This window comes from Mesoplodon mirus, assembly GCF_964341445.2.
Source record: "Mesoplodon mirus genome assembly, chromosome: 4".
NCBI classification, from domain to species: Eukaryota; Metazoa; Chordata; class Mammalia; order Artiodactyla; family Ziphiidae; genus Mesoplodon; species Mesoplodon mirus.
Window position 1 is genome coordinate 155,189,790 of NC_138979.1, and position 19,736 is coordinate 155,209,525.

Sequence of the window (19,736 nt, forward strand, 5' to 3'; positions counted from 1 at the left end):
TGCAGAAGAATATGGAAACTCCCTTCAGCATTTCTGAGGTGTTTAGATTCTTCTCTCTCTGGAACAAAGCCTTTGGAAGGTTCCATCATTCTCCCTCTCCTGGCTCAGAGGCCAAGCTACACTTTATAAAACAACCCAGGAGCATCTGATCTGAAGCATGTACCGGCTCGTGTGGGCAAGACAGTAATTACCTCCAATTCCAGTTAGGAAAGCTGAAACCTGCCTTTTTCATGCCTCAAACAATTATGGAAGCGCCTTTTGAAGCTCTGGATAGAATAGAAAAGCAAAACAAACCAGAGCCAATTAGAGCCTGGGATTTGAGGATGGCTTAGTTTTGTGCAGCAGGACTCAGGAGGAACTGTGGGAGAGGGTCAGGGGTCACCCCAAACCTCCAGCTGCCAACCGACTTTGCCTGTGCCAAAAGGACCATTATTTTGTATTTAAAATCAAGGCTCTTCTCCCTGGCTCGGAAACAATTTGCAGGAACGGCCTCTTCATCAGCTGTGAAGACTCCCTGATTAGATAAGGCCTGGAATGCATTTGATGTTGAGCAAAACAGTTCTCTGACAGCTTTCCTTATGTGCCATTAAAATGTTTTTCCCTCAGCTCAAACTTAGTGAGAGGAACTGAATCCCCGGGGACTCTTTTGTTTTGGGGTGCATATTTGAGGAATTTATGTGGCCGTTGTGCCATTTGAGTCTTCAATTCTCCAGCCCTGAAGCTCTTCTGGACTTGGTGGTGGAATCTGGCCATCTGGAGGTAGGCTGGGTAACTACCGCAAAGCAGACTACCAGGCGTGAGGTCTGAGGTCAGAGGTCAGCAAGCGGTCCTGGGGTGGTGTGGGAAGCCTGAGGACTCATGCTTCTTTGTAGAACCCAAGGACCATTCTGTGGTGTTCAGTGCTGTGCCACAAAGTGCAGAGATGGAAGTGGAGATGGGGCATAGAGGTTTGAAGCTGGATTAGAATGGTCTTGGCCAAGATCTGTTCCTGAGAAAGATTGTCCAGGTGGCCTTTTGAATTAGTAGGATTGGGCTGACCATGAGGGCCACATGACACTGTCCTAGGAGGCTCCCCTTTTGAGTTTGGATTAGGGTAAACTGTGGGCACCAGAGAGCCCCAAGAGAACCTCCTCTGCTGTATTTGTGCCCCTATCCCAAGCTGAGAAGAGCAGCTTTCTCTTGGCCTTGGCATAGCTACTCAGCTCTCCATCTGCCTGTCATCCACCCACTTGAAATGGGCCTTGAGGCCTCCCTTTGACTATAAGAAACAGCCCTTATGGGAACAGTATTCCTGTAGAGCAATACAAAAAGGAATTTTGCTTAGGAATGTGTCTGCTGCACTCAAGATTGTGTGAATATCAGTGTTCTGGAGATATCAAAACTGCTGGCTCTCTGACTATAAGAGAAGAGGTTCATGTCTTATTAGGTCTTTTGGTAATCATAGCAGCCAAGATGTATCACAGCTTTACCAAGTACCATGCACTGTTCTAAGGGCTTTGTGTAGTCACTCATTTACTCCTTACTCCAGCCCTGTGAGGTAGGTGCTATTATTATCCTGATGGTGCAGATGAGGAAACTGAGACAAGGAGAGGTCAAGTAACCTGCCCCAAATCACACATGGAATTAGCACTGTTCATAATGGACCAACACAGAAAGCTACGGCCATGATCCTGGAATGGCCTCGAAGCACTGAAAAATTAAATAATAATAATATTAATATTAAGATGCTTAAAATTTAAAAATCCAACCTTTTCAGCCTGGGCAGACTAAAAGTGTATGGCTGGGGAAAACCCTGAGCAGGTAACCCAGTAGATGTTGGAATTAGAGGCCTCACTCCTGTGCAGTCCTGAAGGAGCTGTGTCAAGACCAAGAAATGTAAGCACGTTGCAAGTACTACACTCACTACCCTAGAAGGGAGACTGGCGAAACATGCCCACAGGCTCAAGCTGCTTTTGAAAAAAGTGCGCCTAACATCCAAAGCACATGATTAAGAAATGTTCTGGATACATCTAAGTTCTGACTGGAAGTAGAACTATTGATGCTCTAGACTTTGAGTTCTTTGAGTCTTCTCAAGAAGATGGGTGCTTCTGTAGCTCTTTAAGCATCATTTATGTGATTTCCCAACCTCTTCTCTGAAGTAGACCCCCAGTGAGTCTTCTCCAGCTTGCAGCAGAGACTGCCAGCTGCTTAGCAGGCTCTCAGTTGGGCTGTGAATGCCCATGATCAGGGTTCTCAGCTTTTCCATTTGGGGCCTATGGTAGGCAGAATAATGGCCTCACAAAGATGTCTAGGTCCTAATCCCTGGAACCTGTGAATATGTTATATTATATGGCAAGGGAGAATTAAGGAAGCAGTTGAAATTAAGTTTGCTAGTCAGTTGACTTTAAAATAGCAGCCTCCTGGGTTATACAAGTGGGCCCAATGTAATCACAGTGTCCTTAAATGGGGAAGAGGGAAGCGGAAGAATCAGAGTAAGAGTGATATGATATGAGAAAGATTTTGATGGGTCGTTGCTGGCTTTGAAGGTGGAAGGGAGCCACAAGCCAAGGAATGTGGGCAGCCTTTTGAAGCTGGAAAAGGAAGAAAATGAATTTGCCCCTAGAAGCTCTAGAAAGGAGCACGGACCTTCCAACATCTTGATTTTAACACCACGAGACCTGTGTCAGACTTTTGACCTCCTGAGCTGTAAGATAATAAATTTGTATTGCTTTAAGCCACTACATTCGTGGTAATTTGTTACAGCAGCCACAGACAACTAATCCAGGGCCTGGTAGACAGCTACAACGTGAAAGACAACAAACTCCTCCAGGGTCCATGAACTGGCGGTGGAAAACGCTGATGGCCACCTAAGCATTTTCCCGATGACTGGAAACCGCGCCCCTGGCCAATTACAGTCTACATGTGCGCACTCCGGCCATCAGAGTTTTCCCTGGATGGGGCCTCTTCTCAACTAGGGATGTTCCATTTCTGGGCAGTGTTGCCAGGGCTTTTCCCCAGTGTGGTCCATAAACCCTGTGGTGCTACAGTGAGCTGCTCTTCACATGCATCCAAAATTCCAAACACTTCTGACCAGCTCAAGGTTTGGGGGATTTTTTTCTCCCTTTCCAAATAGACAGCCACAACTTCTCTGAGAGGTAGAATATGGAATTAACATGACAGAACCTTGATATGCTAAGTGTGGGTGGACAACCTGAGCCACCCTTGGATTTGAGAAGCTACTTGTTGCAAAATTTGTGATTTTCTCCAATCTTCCACTATTCCTCTCACATGAACATCCAACTCAAACTTGTGAGCTGGGTTAAGAAACTAGAATTCCTTGGATTCTGGCTCAGCCTCTTACTAGCTCTGTGACATTAGGCGAGTTATTTAAATTCATTGTGCTTCATCTCTTATCTGTAAAATGAAGGAAATACATGAGTTAATATAGGTAAAGTGCTTAGGTTAGTGCCTGTCATGTGTTCAGTGCTATTTAAGAGTTATTTGCTGTTATTATTACTGTTTGTGCTCTGGTTGTTATTGTTATTAAATGGGTCCCAAACATCAGGGGCAAGTCATTCGGCACATCGGGAAAACCAGCTTCTTCACGGTTTGCCATGTATTACGCTTCTGGCAATTGAGATGAATTACCACCACACAGAGTGTGGAAGCTCAGGTGTGTAACATCCTCTTTGAAAACTTTTCTTCTCAAAAACATCTCCTTCAGGAAGCAGGCTCTGGTATGCCAGGGTCAGATGAGTAATTGTTAGGAAAGACAAAGCCCTGTGCTTAGAGTTATGCAAATGTAGTGGAGAGGGGGCATCTCAGTTGCTGACTCACACCCGCTGGCAACCCAGCCTGATTCAACCAGGTTGCTCAGAGCTCACCACTCAGAGGCTCTCAGCTCACCGTGTGGGCAACCAGGAGCCCCGACATTTAGGCCTCTTGGTTCTTCAACATTTAGCTCATCAGTCCCCAAAAGTGGTGATGGAGAAGGGAGAAGATTGGCCAGTTTTCAGCCAGGAAGCACCCCCTGTCCGCAGGACACTGCTTGCATTGGCCAGAGACCACTCACAATTAACTGCCCCTTCTGGAGGTGACAACCAGCCTGTCCTGGTGACCATGTGGCCTGGATCTGTTTAGAGGTAGCAGGCTCTTAGTGGCTACTTAGGGGCTGCTGTAGGATGCTTCAGCCTGTGACTCACCCAGGAGAGAAGTTCCTGGGCAGATAAGGGCTCAAGAGAGAAGAAAAGTTACATCTGCACAAAGCTTCAATTATAAAGCACAGTAATAACAATGAGAGGCAAAAATGCTCCATGCTCTTTGGTATCATGCAGACTGAAAACAGAACCAGGATTCCTGACTTTCTCTTACCTTGATCCCCATAAAAGATGTTTGAATTACAATATTTTAGCAGTGCTAAACCCATCAGAACAGCTGCCTGAGCTAACCTGGGAACCTAGACAAGTTAGATTCTTGACCTCCAGCATACAGGAGCAGGGGAGAAAAGAAGAAAGAGAGGAGGGAAAGAACAACCTCCTTCTGCTTTCTTTTCTGGCCATTTGGAGCCCAGGAGCCAGCTGAGCTGATGTCAGACCCAGGCACCCCAACTCCCAGGAGTCCCAGGAGAGCACCAGGAGCCAGGGAGATGCCTGTGTCTCAGAGAAGCAGCACCTGGTAAGAGAAAAACACTACGCTGCTCAGTCAGACACACCCAAACGTGTGTTCTTGCTCCTCCTCTTACTGGGTGTTGTTTAGACAAGTTACATAACCTCTCTGCAAACACGAGAAACTGCCTTGTACCTGTTGGTATTAGAAGGACTGTAAATACCAAGAGCACATTGGGCGTTCAGTAGGCGAGCAGCAGATAATTTTATTATTAAATATAACAACCACTTGGGCCAAAGACCACCTAATTTATAGTCATCTAACTGGAAGAAAACTACAAGTCATCAGCTAATATACGCTCGCGTAGAAAAACGTCTAGAAGGAAACTCATGAAAGTTTTAATAAAGATTGTTTCTAGGCAATGGGATTATGAAGAGATATTTTTGTTTTCTTTATACTCTTTTGTATTTTCCAAATTTTGATGACAAATATCTGAACTTCTCAAAACATTACTGTTTAAAAAGTCATCAATCCCAGCTTCCTGGATCCAGTCGTACAATATTTGCACTAAGCCATCCAAATCCAGAGTTGTTCAACCTATTGCTAAAGCCATGGGAATAGACTCGTGTAGAGAATTCCTTCTTCTGCACCATGCACCCTGAATGGAGCTCAACCCCCAAAAGGTTTTTAGCCCATCATAACCTTGCTAAACTATTTAAGAGAAAAACTTTAGGTATTGAGAACTATGTCACCCATCACATTTCCTCTCTTTTGCCTTCAGCTGCCAAGAAGCCTTGAACAAATTTAATGCTCAATTATAGTAATGATTAACTCAGGTTTTATAATTATGTTCCCTTCCTCCTCTATGGTTCAAACTTCTCTTTTTCTTATTCATCTAACTTATTGTACACATGTCTGTTATTGTAAACTATCTCAAGAATACTTTGAAAGTTGGATATAAATAATAAAGTACAAACAAAATTAATGAAATTTTACCAGATCTGTTGTAAGAACCTATGATCAGCCTGCTAAAATTCATATTACTAAGCATCTTGATCAGTAAGTACCAGGAGGTGGGCATGAAGAGTACTAAGGAGAAAGTCTCTAAGTCCAGGTACCATATTTAGTGGGAAAAGAATTCTGACTACAAATATGGATTTGTTTGAAACTAAATATTTACCTTTTAAAATGATTGTTTGATAATCATACTAATATGTACTGTGAGCATCTACTGGGTGCCAAACACTGTTTCAAACTTTATCCCATCAATCTTATGAGGTAGGTATTATCATTTCTAATTGATTAATGAGAAAACTAAGGCTCAAGGAAGTTAGAAAACTTTCCCCCAATCTCCCAGCTATTAAGTGGTGGGTCTGTGGTTAACACCCTGGTCTGTCCAACTCTAAATAATTCAGCAAATGCTTCAGCAAATGAAGCTAATTTTCTTTTTCTAGGTGAATTAATGTTGAAATGGTAAACAAGGCTGAAGCTGTATTTGGCTGAACTTCAAATCCAGAAGCAGTACAAGAAGCTCCTGTGGAGTAAAAGGGACTAAATTGCTCCAAGCATGGTAGATGACTGGATTTAGGCTCATGGCTTAAAATTAAGCACTGAAGTAGAAAGTTAGGGAAAGGAGGTTGAAAAAAAGATGCATGTGACACTACCTAGGACTGCTTCCATGAAACCGTAAGCCTTTGGATGAAGGAGGAAGTAGTCACAGGTCAGCAGCCAGAAACCAGGATGCTTCCACTACTCAGGGAGAGATCACTTGGCTAGGCAGATCTCAAGCCATCACTTGGTTCTGAACCAGAGACCTCTATAAAGCCTCTAGGGTTGAAAAGATCAGGAGAAAGAAAGTAAAAGGACAGCCCACTCAAATTGGCATCCAAGCAAAGATATTCAACACCAGGAAAAACAGTCAACAAAATTAACATTTGTTAGATGAATTTTGTCCAAAAGAAATTAATAGAACAATCTGGCAAAGACTTTAAATTAAGTGTGTTTAAATATTCAAAGAGGAATAACATCTATTTTTAAAAGAAAATTGTGAAACAAAGTAGGCACAAATGAAACAAGAACTGGTAAATATAAAAAGAAGCAAGTGGAAAGGTAAAATCTTTAGATAGAATAAACTCTAGACCAGACATGGATGAAGAGGGGATTAGCAAATGGGAAGGTAGTATTTAAGAAATCACCCGAAATGCAGCCCAGAGTCAGAGTTAAGGCCGTGGAAGATAGATTGAGCAGCTCCAATTTATGTCTAGTAAGAGTTCTGGAAGAAACTTGAGGGGATGGTGAAGAACCAACATTTGAAAAGATATTAACTGAAAAAATACACTTTGAATACTGAGCAGGATAAATAAAAATAAATCAACATCTATATATTTTGTAGCAAAACTATAGAATCTCAAGGGTTAAAAAAAGACAATATTGAAAGTTACCAGAAGAGAGGTTACTTGTTAAGGAATAACAATTTCATTGATAATAGACACCTCAGTAGCAACAATAGATTGCAGAAGACAGTGGGATGATATCTTCAAAGATCTAAGAGAAAAAATATTGTTAATCTAGAGTTTTATACCTAGCTAAACTGGCACTTTAAAGTGAGTTAAAAATAAAGGAATTTTTAGAAGTAAAATAAAATAAATGAAGTTTGTCAGTCTTGGATCTTCACTAAAAGTACCATTAAAGGATGTATTATAACATGAAAAAAACTGAATCCTGAGTAGGGTATACAAATCAAGAATTTATAGTGGGCACAGAAGTAAATTGATTAAAATACACTTCAACAGATTAAAAAGATAACTAAACCTGGAGTTTAAAATAAAGTTTAAAACAAAATATTAATCAAGATAATATGATGGGAGAGGGAGTGTTCATAAGATAGTTAAGTGTGCTAAGACTTTTGCCTGTTCACAGGAGGATAAGATACGGAAAATCTTTATACTTTCAAACATTTGCAATTAAATGTAGATGGTAAAACTTTAGGGTGAAACTGAATAGAACTTCAATCTCTAGCTTCCAAACCAACAAAGAGGAAAATATGGAATACAGAACAGCTTATTAATATAAGAGAAGGCAAGAAAGGAGAAAAAAATGAAGAAATAAAGAAGGAAGATAAATAGAATAAATAAAATGGAAGAAATAAATCAAATATAATAATAACCACAATAAGTGTAAGTGGATTAAATGTACCCACTAAAAATTAGAGATTATCAGATAAACATTTTTAAAGTATCCAGCTATGGGCTGTTTTCAAAAGACACACCTAGGCCAAACCACACAGAAACTTAGAAATAAATAGATGGCAAATGATACACCAGGAAATACTAACCAAAAGAAAGGTCGAGTCAGAGTATCAATAACAGACAAATAGAATATAGGGCAATATATATTAAAGGAGATAAAGAGAAAGTCATAATGATAAAAGGAACTCTACATCAAGAAGACATAATAATCATGAACCTGCATGCCTCTAAAAACATAACCTCAAAACCTTGAAATATATAAAATAAAAACTGAGAGAATTACAAGTATACAATCATTGTAGGAGATTTAAATTCATTTTTACAAAGACTCTTATTAAGAACTTAAAAGATATAACTACAAACTGACCCTTTACTCAAAAGTCAACAATAAAGGATACATATTCTTTTTTAAGAAAACATTGAACATTTACATAAACTGACATAATAGGCCACAAAAGGGGTCTCAACAAAATTTTAAGAATTGCTAAGAATTAAATAAGAAAAAGTCAATAAAATAATAGTTTAAAATATGTTTGGAGGGGCTTCGCTGGTGGCACAGTGGTTGAGAGTCTGCCTGCTGATGCAGGGGACATGGGTTCGTGCCCTGGTCCAGGAAGATCCCACATGCCGCAGAGCGGCTAGGCCCATGAGCCATGGCCTCTGAGCCTGCGCGTCCGGAGCCTGTGCTCCGCAATGCGGGAGGCCACAACAGTGAGAGGCCCGCGTACCACAAAAAAAAAAAAAAAAAAAAAAAAAAGAGATGTAAGAATTGGAAAGGGAAGAGACAAAGCTATTTTCCTTAAAGATAATAAGATTGTTTACACAGAAAATCCATAGTATAGGAAAGTTATTTTAAATAATTAGAGAGTTCACCAGGTTTGCTGAATACAACATCAATATAGAAATTGCCAGAGGCCAGTGGAGAGAGAGGGATGAATCGGCAGAGCACAGAGGATTTTTAGGGCAGTAAAACTGTTCCATATGATACTATAATGATGGATACATGTCATTTGTCTAAATTCAAACCATTATGCGTTTATACAACACCAAAGGAAACCCTAGTGCAAACAATGGGCTTTGAGGGATAAATGATGTATCGATGTGGGTTTATCAGTTGTAACAAATGTACCACTCTGGCGGGAGATGTTGATGATGCCAGAGACTATGCATGTATGGAGGCAGGGGAATATCTGTGTACCTTCTGATCAAATGTGCTGTGAATTTAAAACTTCTCCAAAAATAAAGTCTAAAAAGTCAGCAGCATTTCATATACGCTAGGTAAAACTAATTAGAATGGAGACAGAGAATAGGATGGTAGCTAGAGTAGAATGTTGTATCGGAAGGGAAGATTTTTAAAGACAAGAGATACCTGGGCACTTTGTTGCTGATGCTGATAGAATGACTCAGTAGAGTGGAAGAAACTGATAATGCAGTTAAGGGAGGGGGATGACCTCAGGAGCAAAGTCCTTGAGACATCAAGAGAAGATGGCCTCCAAAACCCAAGTAGAGGGTTTTGGCTTTAATAGGAAGAGGGACACTTCTGTTGTAATGAGAGGGAAGACAAATACTAAACCATACTTTTGCAGATGTCACTATGGGGAGATGAGAGAGTTTCTGATTATTTCTATTTCTCAATGAGACAAGAGTTGAGACCTTCAGCTGAAAGTAGGTGATCACTGGAGATTTGAGAGGGAGAAGAGATACGAAGAGTGATCTTGGAAAAATTAGAATGAACTTACTAGGGAAGCAATGTAGGATTTCTGGGCAATATTGAGTACTCATCTGAGAACTGCAGTAGTCATGGATTTAAAGTGTGATCAGTCAACTCAGTATATTATTCTCTCCAGTAGCTGGGTTTAATCAGCTTGGGGTTGTGCTAGACAAGTTTGGCTTGAGGAGAGAGGGGCAAAGGAGTAGAGGATATTTGTAGTATTTGTAGGCAATGTTTACAATAATGGGACATAAAATTGATGATAGGTAAAGAGACAAACAAGGAGGACATGAGAGAAGGTGATAAATAGAACAAAACAGAGCAAAACAAAACAGAACAATAAATGAGCAGGTGAGCTTAATTGACTGGAGGAGAAATACTAGAAAAAGTTAACAGGAAAGATTAAACTGGTGGTTAGATCACATGACAAATGAAATCTACACTTGAAAGGTTGTGATGACAAGTCTAGGCTATGACCATTTTAAAGTAACTGAGGAAGGTGGAAGAACAGATCAGTGGACGTGAGGGGGCCAAGGAACTCAGGATGTTAAAGTCATGAAGAATGGTGGCAGAAATAAGGGTGAAAGGGAGGAGAATGCATTTGGTGTTCCAGTGTCCAGTAAATGAGTGACAGGGAGGTTGTTGATGACAACAAAATGTGAGAAGAGTTACAGAGTCTGAGGAATAACTGTGGTTTGTATAGGATGAGGAGGAGAAAGGGTACGAAAGTCGCAGTGGGAATCAAGGAAATCAGCTTCTTTATCTTCAGGCTCTGGGATATGTGGACAATGAGAGAAAAAGCATAACCCTCTTTTGAGTGCAATGGGAAAAATCACATCCTCAGGGCCAAACGGGTTTCAGTTAAGGCACCAAATGAACAGAATGTTTAAAGCAGAGGATAAGGATTTAAAGGAGTTCTGGAAGATTTGGTGGAATAGGTGGATATTGGGTCAGATAATAATAATTGGGTCAGATATTAATAATAGCACCAACATCATTCATTCTCTCTGACCTCACTCCCACTCACACTAGCATGTAAACTTCATGAGGGTAGGGATCTTTGTCTATTTTGTTTACTGATGTATCCCAAGGACCAGAACAGCACCTGGAACATCATAGATGCTCAATAAATATTTGTTGAATGAATAATGGTAGCTAATATTTGCTGAGTGCTAACACGTCAGAGTATGCTGAGCATTTACATGTCTTGTTATTATTACCCTGTTTTACAGATCAGGGCATTGAGGCACAGAGAGGTTAAATAACTTGCCTAGCTAAGGTCATAGGGCTAGCAAGTGGTAAAGCTGAAGTTCAAACACACTCTAGCTGTAGTTTGGCCCTAGAGCCCCTGTCTTCTTAACCTCTAAATTACTCCACTTCCTGTGGTTGGTGGACATACAGAAAAATATCAAGATAAGGGCCCCTGATGTCATATACTCTTGTCCATCTCTCACAGTGACCCAAGCACTTTCTGCTATCAGTTCCTGGTCCTTTTCATTTCCTTTCTCCATACCTTCACCTACCCACCCCCACCCCCCCACTTATCTCCCATCTTCATTATTCTTCCTTCCACCTGGCAAACCTTCGGCCTTTCCCACTAACTTTGTTCAAGGGCAGTCAGGTGCATTGGAACCTGGTTTCTAAGCCTGTGATATTGACACATCAATCTTTCAGCAGGCCTTAGGCTCACCAGGCTGACTCACTGTCATACTGATTCCAACTACATACTCATTCTGGGAGTGCCCTTTGAAGTGCTGAGAATCTGGTGGCCATTTTATGAACAACTCATACTATGAAGTGAAAAACTAAATGAACATTCCAGCATTTCAGGAAAACCAAGAAAGAAACTGAATATGTGTAACGGGGTAAAAGAAAGCTGGGATAGTGCCACTGTTTTTGTGTTAAGCCTCTATACTGTTTTTGTGTGAATGTCAAGGTATATGGAAAGTCTCAATAAACACCGGATAAATTGGACTGAAAGTCAGTACCCATGGTGCATTGGGTATGATAATAAATGGACACGATAACTTGTGTCCATTAAGGTTCTTTGGCTGCATGCAACAGAAACACCTCTGGCTAACATAAGCCAAAGGGAGTTTAAGAGAAGGATGTAGGGGGTCACGGGCTTGAGGGAAGACTGGAGATCCAGTCCCAAAAATGGACAAGAAGCAATCAAGCTCTGGGATCTAGGAAGTAAGAACCACAACAAGGGTCACAAAAGTCTTGTTAGGATACTCCACTCAGACGGGATGACATTCCTAATGTTCCCATTCTCTTTGTCCCTCTGCTCAAAACTCATATTCCAGTGAGGAAGAATCTGATTGGCCTAACTTGGATCACAAATCACATGATAATCAGCTCTATCCACAGACTGTATCCTACGGGGAAGAGATTATCCCCCCAAAAGAAAACGGTGCTGTTAGGCAGGGGAAATGGGTGCTAGGCATTCTAACACAACCAACTCCCACAATTCCCAGCTCCTCCATGGGTATTTAAGATACAAAACCTTATCTCCTCTCTAGCTATGCTTTCAGAGTCAGTCCTGGCTTGGTCTAAATAGAAAGATATCTTTGAGTATCAGGCCAAGTGTGCTTTGGCATGATTATCAATATCAAACAATATTTCTTTGGAAGGAACTCTTAAATTTACTGTCACATCAATGCTTCCTCGTATACCAAGTTACCCTTTGTACAATTTTGTCTCCCTCTGTGGTTTGAAGTTATTTTTCCTTAAGTCTTTAAAAATAAAATTCCTGACTTGTTATTGATTTAGATGTTTATGGAAATTTTTAATATTTCCTTCCTCTTTTAAATAGTATTTTCCCTTTGCCACTTTTCCCACTGGTTTTCTTTCATTAAAAATTAGGACCCACCATTACTAGAATAACTATCACAGGAAGAGCACATGTGCCCCTAAAAAGAGATCCTGCTTTAATGTTGATTAAAAGTGGTTGCTATGTTTTGGGTAAAGAGCCATGAATCACTGAAATCCACAGAGTTTTTGGTTTAGTCTTATTTATTTCTGCAATAGCCTTTAAGATCAGTGTGATAAGAGACTCATCCCAAAAAATTGTTGGAAAAGAGGGAGAACCCTCAATGAAAAGTACTGTCATTTCAATTCTTATTGACTTAGCCCACATCTTGGGGTAATATAGATTTTTAAATGACATGTTGAGTGAGATCTTCATATATCTGTTCCCTTTGATAAAAGTTGTGTCTGTGGCAGTTATTATTTTCTTATCCTTTTTATTGCTCTATTTAGTTACTATTTTGAAAGTATTTTCACTGCATAATCTCATTTTATTTCTCAAATGAGTTGGTTAGAAAAGGTATTTTGTCCCCATCTGATTCACGTAGAAACTGATTCATCAAAAGATTGTGACCTACCCACAGTCACATAGCTAGTTAGTCATAAAACCAGGCCAAGAATCAAGATATCTTCACTTCTGGGCCTTTGATTATTTAAGTCAGGGATCTCAAATTGATGCCGGTACTGCATTTAGATCTGACAAGGGAGGCTCCTGCCTTGAACCCCACGTTTTAAAGGGCCTCATTCTGGCTCTTGTCTAACCCCATGGACCAAAGAGATGTGACCACCCCCGACCCATGCTCCTCCTTCTAGACCACACTCTGGGTCTCCAAGCCTATTTGGGTCTGTCCTCCCAAGGGCAGACTGCACCCTTGATGTGGGTACCACTAAGCTAGAGGGACAGTCAAGGAGTGGCCATTTGAGATATAGGGGTAGAGCCAGAACTTGGACTTGTGGGCTAGAGTGTCCATGCGGGTGTATGAGGCCCCTGGCAATGCAGGACAGAGCCAGGGGTAGGAAGATAAGGGCTGGGGACTGGGAGGCTGCTCTCACCCTGTGGCCCCATTTCTGTAAGGAGCGCCAAGGTATCCCAAAACTCTGAAGTCACACCTGGCTTCCAGGTCATTAGGAAGGCATGTTTTTTCATTGTAAGCAGACAGAACATATTTTAACAGTTAGTGAGCTTGATTTATACCTTTTCAATATTTAGACATGTGATACGTGGACCTCCATTTGTACTTTTGGCCGAGGCCCTGCGAATGTGAGGGGTGGGCTTACAGTATGCTAACATATTTTGTTTGGCTAGCACGCTGGGTTTTTTTTTTTTTTTAACATATTGAATTGGTTTCCAACATTAGCAATTGGGAGATTTCATATAAGAATAGAGATTTCTGGTTTTTCTTTTTAACAAAACACAGAAAATCATGTCATTCAGGGCCTGCCTACCCGTATGGCAGAAAGGGGCTGAGTCTGCATGTCAACTGCCTGCTCTGGATGGGTCGGGTGTTTTCTCATTGGCCATAGTTCCCACCAGTCTCCCTTCACTCATTTTGGTGACCTCTCTGGCCCCTGGGGGCATTTGAATTTGTCACCCCTGATTCAAATCCTTTATTAGATATGTCCTTTCTAGATAAAGCCGCCATACTAACACATTTTATACATTTGGGGCCTCTTCTCTCCAACTTCCCTCAAGGAAAATTGTTCTTTGTTTTTCATTAGCTAACTGTAATTCCCTAAATTTCAATATGGATAAATCCTATAATTTTAGCATCCTATTCCCTAACTTCTGAATCTTGGGGAATCATTAAAACAACAGCTAGGAATTCCAAGAGAGAAGTCTCTCGGCAGGGATCCCGCACTTTCACCCGGCTCTTCGAACTGGAAACCAAACAAAATGGTTTTTCTCACTTTGACCCCAGTGAGGGAGATTTTTGGTAACTGAAAAAGAGCTTTTGTTCAGGTGTGTGTCCGGATAAATCAACTCACCCCGCTGCATGGCCCCTTACTTCTACCAGACTCATCTTCCCTTTCTGCCCCCGGGGAGCCCCCTGCCCTTCCTCCCCCCGTGCATGGGGGCCACAGCCCTCAGTGCCTTTGGGTCTCCAGCGCCCGCCTCTCAGTCTGGAAAACAGCTTTGCAAGTTAACCTCTGGGGGCACTCACTGGCTTTCCAGCGGGGTCCTCAGCCCCACAGGCTGCCAGCATAGGCTCTTTACACTCCATAATGGGAGAGAAAAATCTGCTTGTTCGGTTGCAACCGTCAAGCAAAGGACGTGCTGAGCTCAGATAGAAATAGCAGCAGGGTCAGGGCAGGGCAAGGCCCCAGCATTTCATTAGCTCAGCCCGCTAAGGGTGATTAAATGCACACAGTGGCCCATGAATGGGGCCATGGAGGGCAGCCACACAGCACAGCACAGAAAAATCATTCTTTGGCCGCTGTCAGCTGGCTGAATGGGACTTAATTATCGGGATAATGAGAACTGATTTTCATTGTTTTAATTTGGGGGAAGGGGTGAGAAAGGAGGAACTTTCTTCCCTCATCTGGGTGAAAGCATGCTAACTATGTCCTCCAACCAGGCCCCACATCATCTAGGCTACTGTTAGCTAAGCCTCCCGCATTTGCTGTTTTTTATGGATGCGATAAGAAAGGAGGTTAGGCTTGTCTTCTATGTTGGTATTTCCTTTAGGCCCAGTAAGCTTGGCAGGATGTGTCCTCGTAAGACCATGTCTGTGCTGGCATCTGACCCCAGCAGCTGTACTGAAGTAACATGGACAGAATCCACTGGACAGATCTGTCTGTTCTCTGCCCCTTCTGAGTGCTCCCAGGTCATGAGTGAATCCCATCTTGTTCCTTTTTTGTTGTTTTGTTTTTAATACAAGATCTAGAGAATTCAAACTATCTGCTGAGGTCAAACATAGGAGAAGAATTCTGAGTTCCTTGTGTTCATTTTGAGGCTCTAGTTTCAAGCAGTCCACTGCATACCAGTGTGGGTCATCAGAACTCTTTAAAAGTCAGAAATCCTTGACAATTGAGATAAGCTCTGACCCCATGAACCATGAAGGTCATTAATCCATCTCCCTCTTATTCAGTTTAATTCACCTGCCACTCTCCCAAGATCTTGCTCTTCACAGAGAAATGAGAGGGTCATTTATTCTCCAGCTTGATCACTCTTTTCTCTAAATGACACGCACTATTAGCTGGATGGTCAGATAATAACTATTTGTAAACTTGGGTTTAGCGTGGTTCTAGGTGCTATTGAAACGCATGATACATTCCCCCAACGAAAGTCAGCTGGGGAGACCCAAAACGATTACAGAAGCACACAAGGAGGCCCTAACTGGATGTGAAACTCTGGCTAACCAGGAGGACGAGGAGGCCGTGGGTTTAGGAGCAGTGAGGGAAGCTTTATGAAGCTGATGGAGGCTTGTGAGGGCTCCAAGTTAAGTAGAATTTCAACCAAGAGCAAAGGGTGGAATTGGATGGGGTGTTTGAGAGAAGGAAACAGACATTGTTGGAATGAAGAATCCACATGAGGCATAAGATTTAAGATCTTGTAGAGTAGGGCCAGATGATGTAGTTGTGAAAACCAGAGCATGCTTTTTTTCCTTCCTAACTCCATCTTTGGCCATAAAAAGTGGTTGTTGTTGCTTTTGTTTTGTTTTTATTTTCATTTTCCCCTCCAAGTGCTTTGAAGAGAAAGGCAGAAAGGAAGGGGGCGTGCTCTCCTTCATGGAGCCCAGAGAAGGAAACTCTCTTTGATGTTTCAGGGTTTTTAGGTTTAGACCTCAAGACCGGTGCTGGTTCCTGCTCAGGGACTGCCTGACCTGTATTTTCCCTGGAATTCCTTATCCTGCCGAATTTAATTTAGCCACTTCTTTTCTTAAAGACTTGACAGGCTATAGGTTAAGTTCTTCAAATCTGGCAACTTAGTCCTTTGTGGCAAGGAACAGGTGGTTAAGGGGAACTGGCTGTAACAGGTAAATGGCCCATCTGGCCCGTCTCCAAGGAGGAACACCCTAGCCCTTCCCAGAAGCCACATCCTACCCACGACATCCAGAGTCTTGATAGGATGTGCCTGCCTCTCAGAATCAATTAATCATGCCTGTTAGCAGTGGGAATAGCCTCTCTGACTGAAACAGTGGCCATGTCCCTCATGATTAAAGAATCTTTGCCTTGGAAACCCATATAGGTCAGAGAGGAAAGTTGAGTCTGGATGACATGCAGTATTCTTAGGGTATGTTTTCTCATCCCTGAAACCTGCTCTGTGCTTCCATGTCATCCAAATAACGTTGTTCACTGCGAAGTTATATTGTCAGTGTGATCCTTTGTGGCCTTGCTTGGGCTTAACACTGTTCATTTCTGAAAGAACAGAGAGCTGACAGAGTGGATTCTGTAATAACAGCTCTGAATATTTACACCTTTTGTTTCAAGATCTCCAAGCACTTAAAAATGGCCAGAAGTGGCCACTCTGCAATGCCTTTCCCTCTCTAGTCTTGTCTTCCACATGGCAGCCTATGCCATCTTTCTCCAAAACAAACCTAATCCTGTCTCCTCCTTTACTGGGACCTCGATTGTTTCTCTATTCTCTATAAAAAGTCTCCAAACGTTTTTGATTGAACCCTCTAAGAGTAAACAATTTGTGAGTATGTACTCCCAAGACATGTAGTTTTATTGTTACCTTATATACATGTATTGTTTTACTAATACATCGTGTACATTATAAAACATACACAAAGTTAAATTTTTTTAAAGGCTGAAATAAAGATGAAATGAGCAATAGCTTAAAATATCCTGCTAATTGTGATGGTTTCTTCGTACTATCATTAGCTAATATCACAAAACACAGTAAATACGTCAGGCAAAGTTCATCATAAATGATGGTGGATGTAAATCCATGTGTCTGATAGTTCTCTTGGAATTTTCTAATTGTTCTGTCTTGACTTCTTGTTGCATCTGAAAGTTTGGTCATTGTTTTTAGCTAGAATATGGCTGAAGAGAACTTGTTCTAAGAAAAGTATCCATCTACTATTCTTGCTTTTTTACGTATATTTATACTACTAATATTATCTTTGATCTGTTGTTTCTATGCAAGAATATTTTTAGTCCCCTTGTCCATTTTGTTAGGTTGAACTAGATAATATCCATAATCCAATGACCCAAGAACATGTAAACTGCAGTGGCTCATATTTTGTTAAAAGCCAGCAGAAGAGGAAGGACTGAGGTCACCACCACTGACCCCTCTGCACTGTGCAATTCCTAACCTTGCCAAAGAATGCTTCATCTCATGAACCACCCATGACATGTGGCCATATGCCGCGGATGGAGTGACCACCCCAGTCAGTGTGTATATTAAATATTATAAAGCCAATTACTTATTTCTTAGATGAAAATAAAGTTTAAATCGTAATAATTTCTTCCCGAATCCTAACGAATCATCTTGTGTAAACTCGGGGGTGTACATTCCATTTGGAGACCAAAAGTCTACAGGATTAATTTTAAACATATTAGCACTGACTTAAAGGGTCCTTCTCTGTCCAACTTCAGCCCGTCTCTCAAACTCATCTCTCATTGTTCCCTTTCATGTACCACTGAGACTTCCCATTGCTTCTTAAACATGAAATATCCTTTAATAACTCCACTCCTTTGTACTTACTGTTCCAACCAACCAGAATGCCCTTCTCCTGTTCTCTACTTGGCTAATTCCTATTCAACTTTGAGGACCCAAGTTAAATCTTTGAAAGACCTGATTCTCTTAGACCAGAGGTCAGCAAACTTTTTCTGTAAAAGGCCAGAAAAGTTTTGCAGGCCCTACTGTTTCTGTCACAACTACTCAATTCTGCCATTGTAGTGCAAAAGTAGCCACAGACAATACAGACAAACCAATGAGCATGGCTGTGTTCCAGCAAAACTTTCTTTACAAAAATAGGTGGTGGACTGAATTTGGCCATAGGGCCGTAGTTTGCTAACCCCTTCCCTAGAGAGATTCTACTGTTCCCCTTCTAGCTTTTTCTCCATGATTGTCTCTTTAAAAGCTCATCTTCCCCAACATACAGAATTCCTCGAAGTAAAAATCTTTTATTCCTCTTCTCTAGAAGCTAGAAGTCTGGGCCCTAGAAGCTATTCAGTAAAGACATATCATTCATCTTTAATTTTTATTGAAAAGTAGTTGATTTACAATGTTGTGTTAGTTTCAAATGTATAGCAAAGTGATTCAGTTATAGATATATATATATATATATATATATAGATAGATAGATAGATAGATACATCCTTTTTTAAAATTCTCTTCCATTATAGGTTATTACAAGATATTGAGTATAGTTCCCTGTGCTATACAGTAGGCCTTGTTGGTTATCTATTTTATTTTATTTTTTTTTATTGGAGTATAATTGCTTTACAATGTTGTATTAGTTCCTGCTGTACAATGAAGTGAGTCAGCTATATGTATACATATATCGCCTCCCTCTTGGACCTCCTTCCCACCCACCCCCACCATCCCACCCACCTAGGTCATCACAGAGCACCGAGCCAAGCTCCCTGTGTTATACAGCAGGTTCCCACTACTATCTATTTTACACACGATAGTGTATTTATGTCAAACCTAATCTCCCAATTTGTCCCACCCTCCCCTTCTCCCCTGTGTCCACATGTCTGTTTTCTACGTCTGCATCTCTATTGCCCTGCAGATAGGTTCATCTGTACCATTTTTCTGGATTCCACATATATGAGTTAATATATGATATTTGTTCTTCTCTTTCTGACTTACTTCACTCTTTATGACAGACTCTATGTCCATCCACGTCTCTACAAGTGACCCAGTTTTGTTCCTTTTTATGGCTGTATATATATGCCACATCTTCTTTATCCATTCATCTGTCATTGGACATTTAGGTTGTTTCCACGTCCTGGCTATTGTAAATAGTGCTGCAATGAATATTGGGGTACGTGTGTCCCTTTGAATTATGGTTTCCTCAGGGTATAGGCCCAGTAGTTGGATTGCTGGGTCATATAGTAGTTCTATTTTTAGTTTTTTAAGGAACCTCCATACTGTTCTCCTTAGTGGCTATATCTATTTACATTCCCACCAACAGTGCAAAAGAGTTCGCTTTTCTCCACACCCCCTCCAGCATTTATTGTTTGTGGATTTTTTGATGATGGCCATTCTGACCGGTGTGAGGTGATACCTCATTGTAGTTTTGATTTGCATTTCTCTAATAATTAGTGATGTTGAGCATCTTTTCATGTGCCTCTTGGCAATCTGTATGTCTTCTTTGGTGAAATGTCTATTTAGGTCTTTGGCCCATTTTTTAATTGGGTTGTTTGTTCTTTTGGTATTGAGCTCCATGTGCTGTTTGTATATTTTGGAGATTAATCCTTTGTCTGTT

The 19,736-nt window shown here is 41.2% G+C and overlaps 1 protein-coding gene across 1 annotated transcript in view; it reads left to right on the forward strand.

The window, feature by feature from the left end:
• Window positions 1-4,575, forward strand: part of RAD51B (RAD51 paralog B) — a 666,036-nt gene extending 661,461 nt beyond the window's left edge. The window contains exon 11 of the mRNA XM_082617995.1: window positions 4,550-4,575. Within this exon, the coding sequence (XP_082474121.1) occupies window positions 4,550-4,560 (11 nt within the window). The 3' untranslated portion in view covers window positions 4,561-4,575. The remainder of the gene's footprint in view (window positions 1-4,549) is intronic.
• The last annotated feature ends 15,161 nt before the right edge of the window (window positions 4,576-19,736 follow it).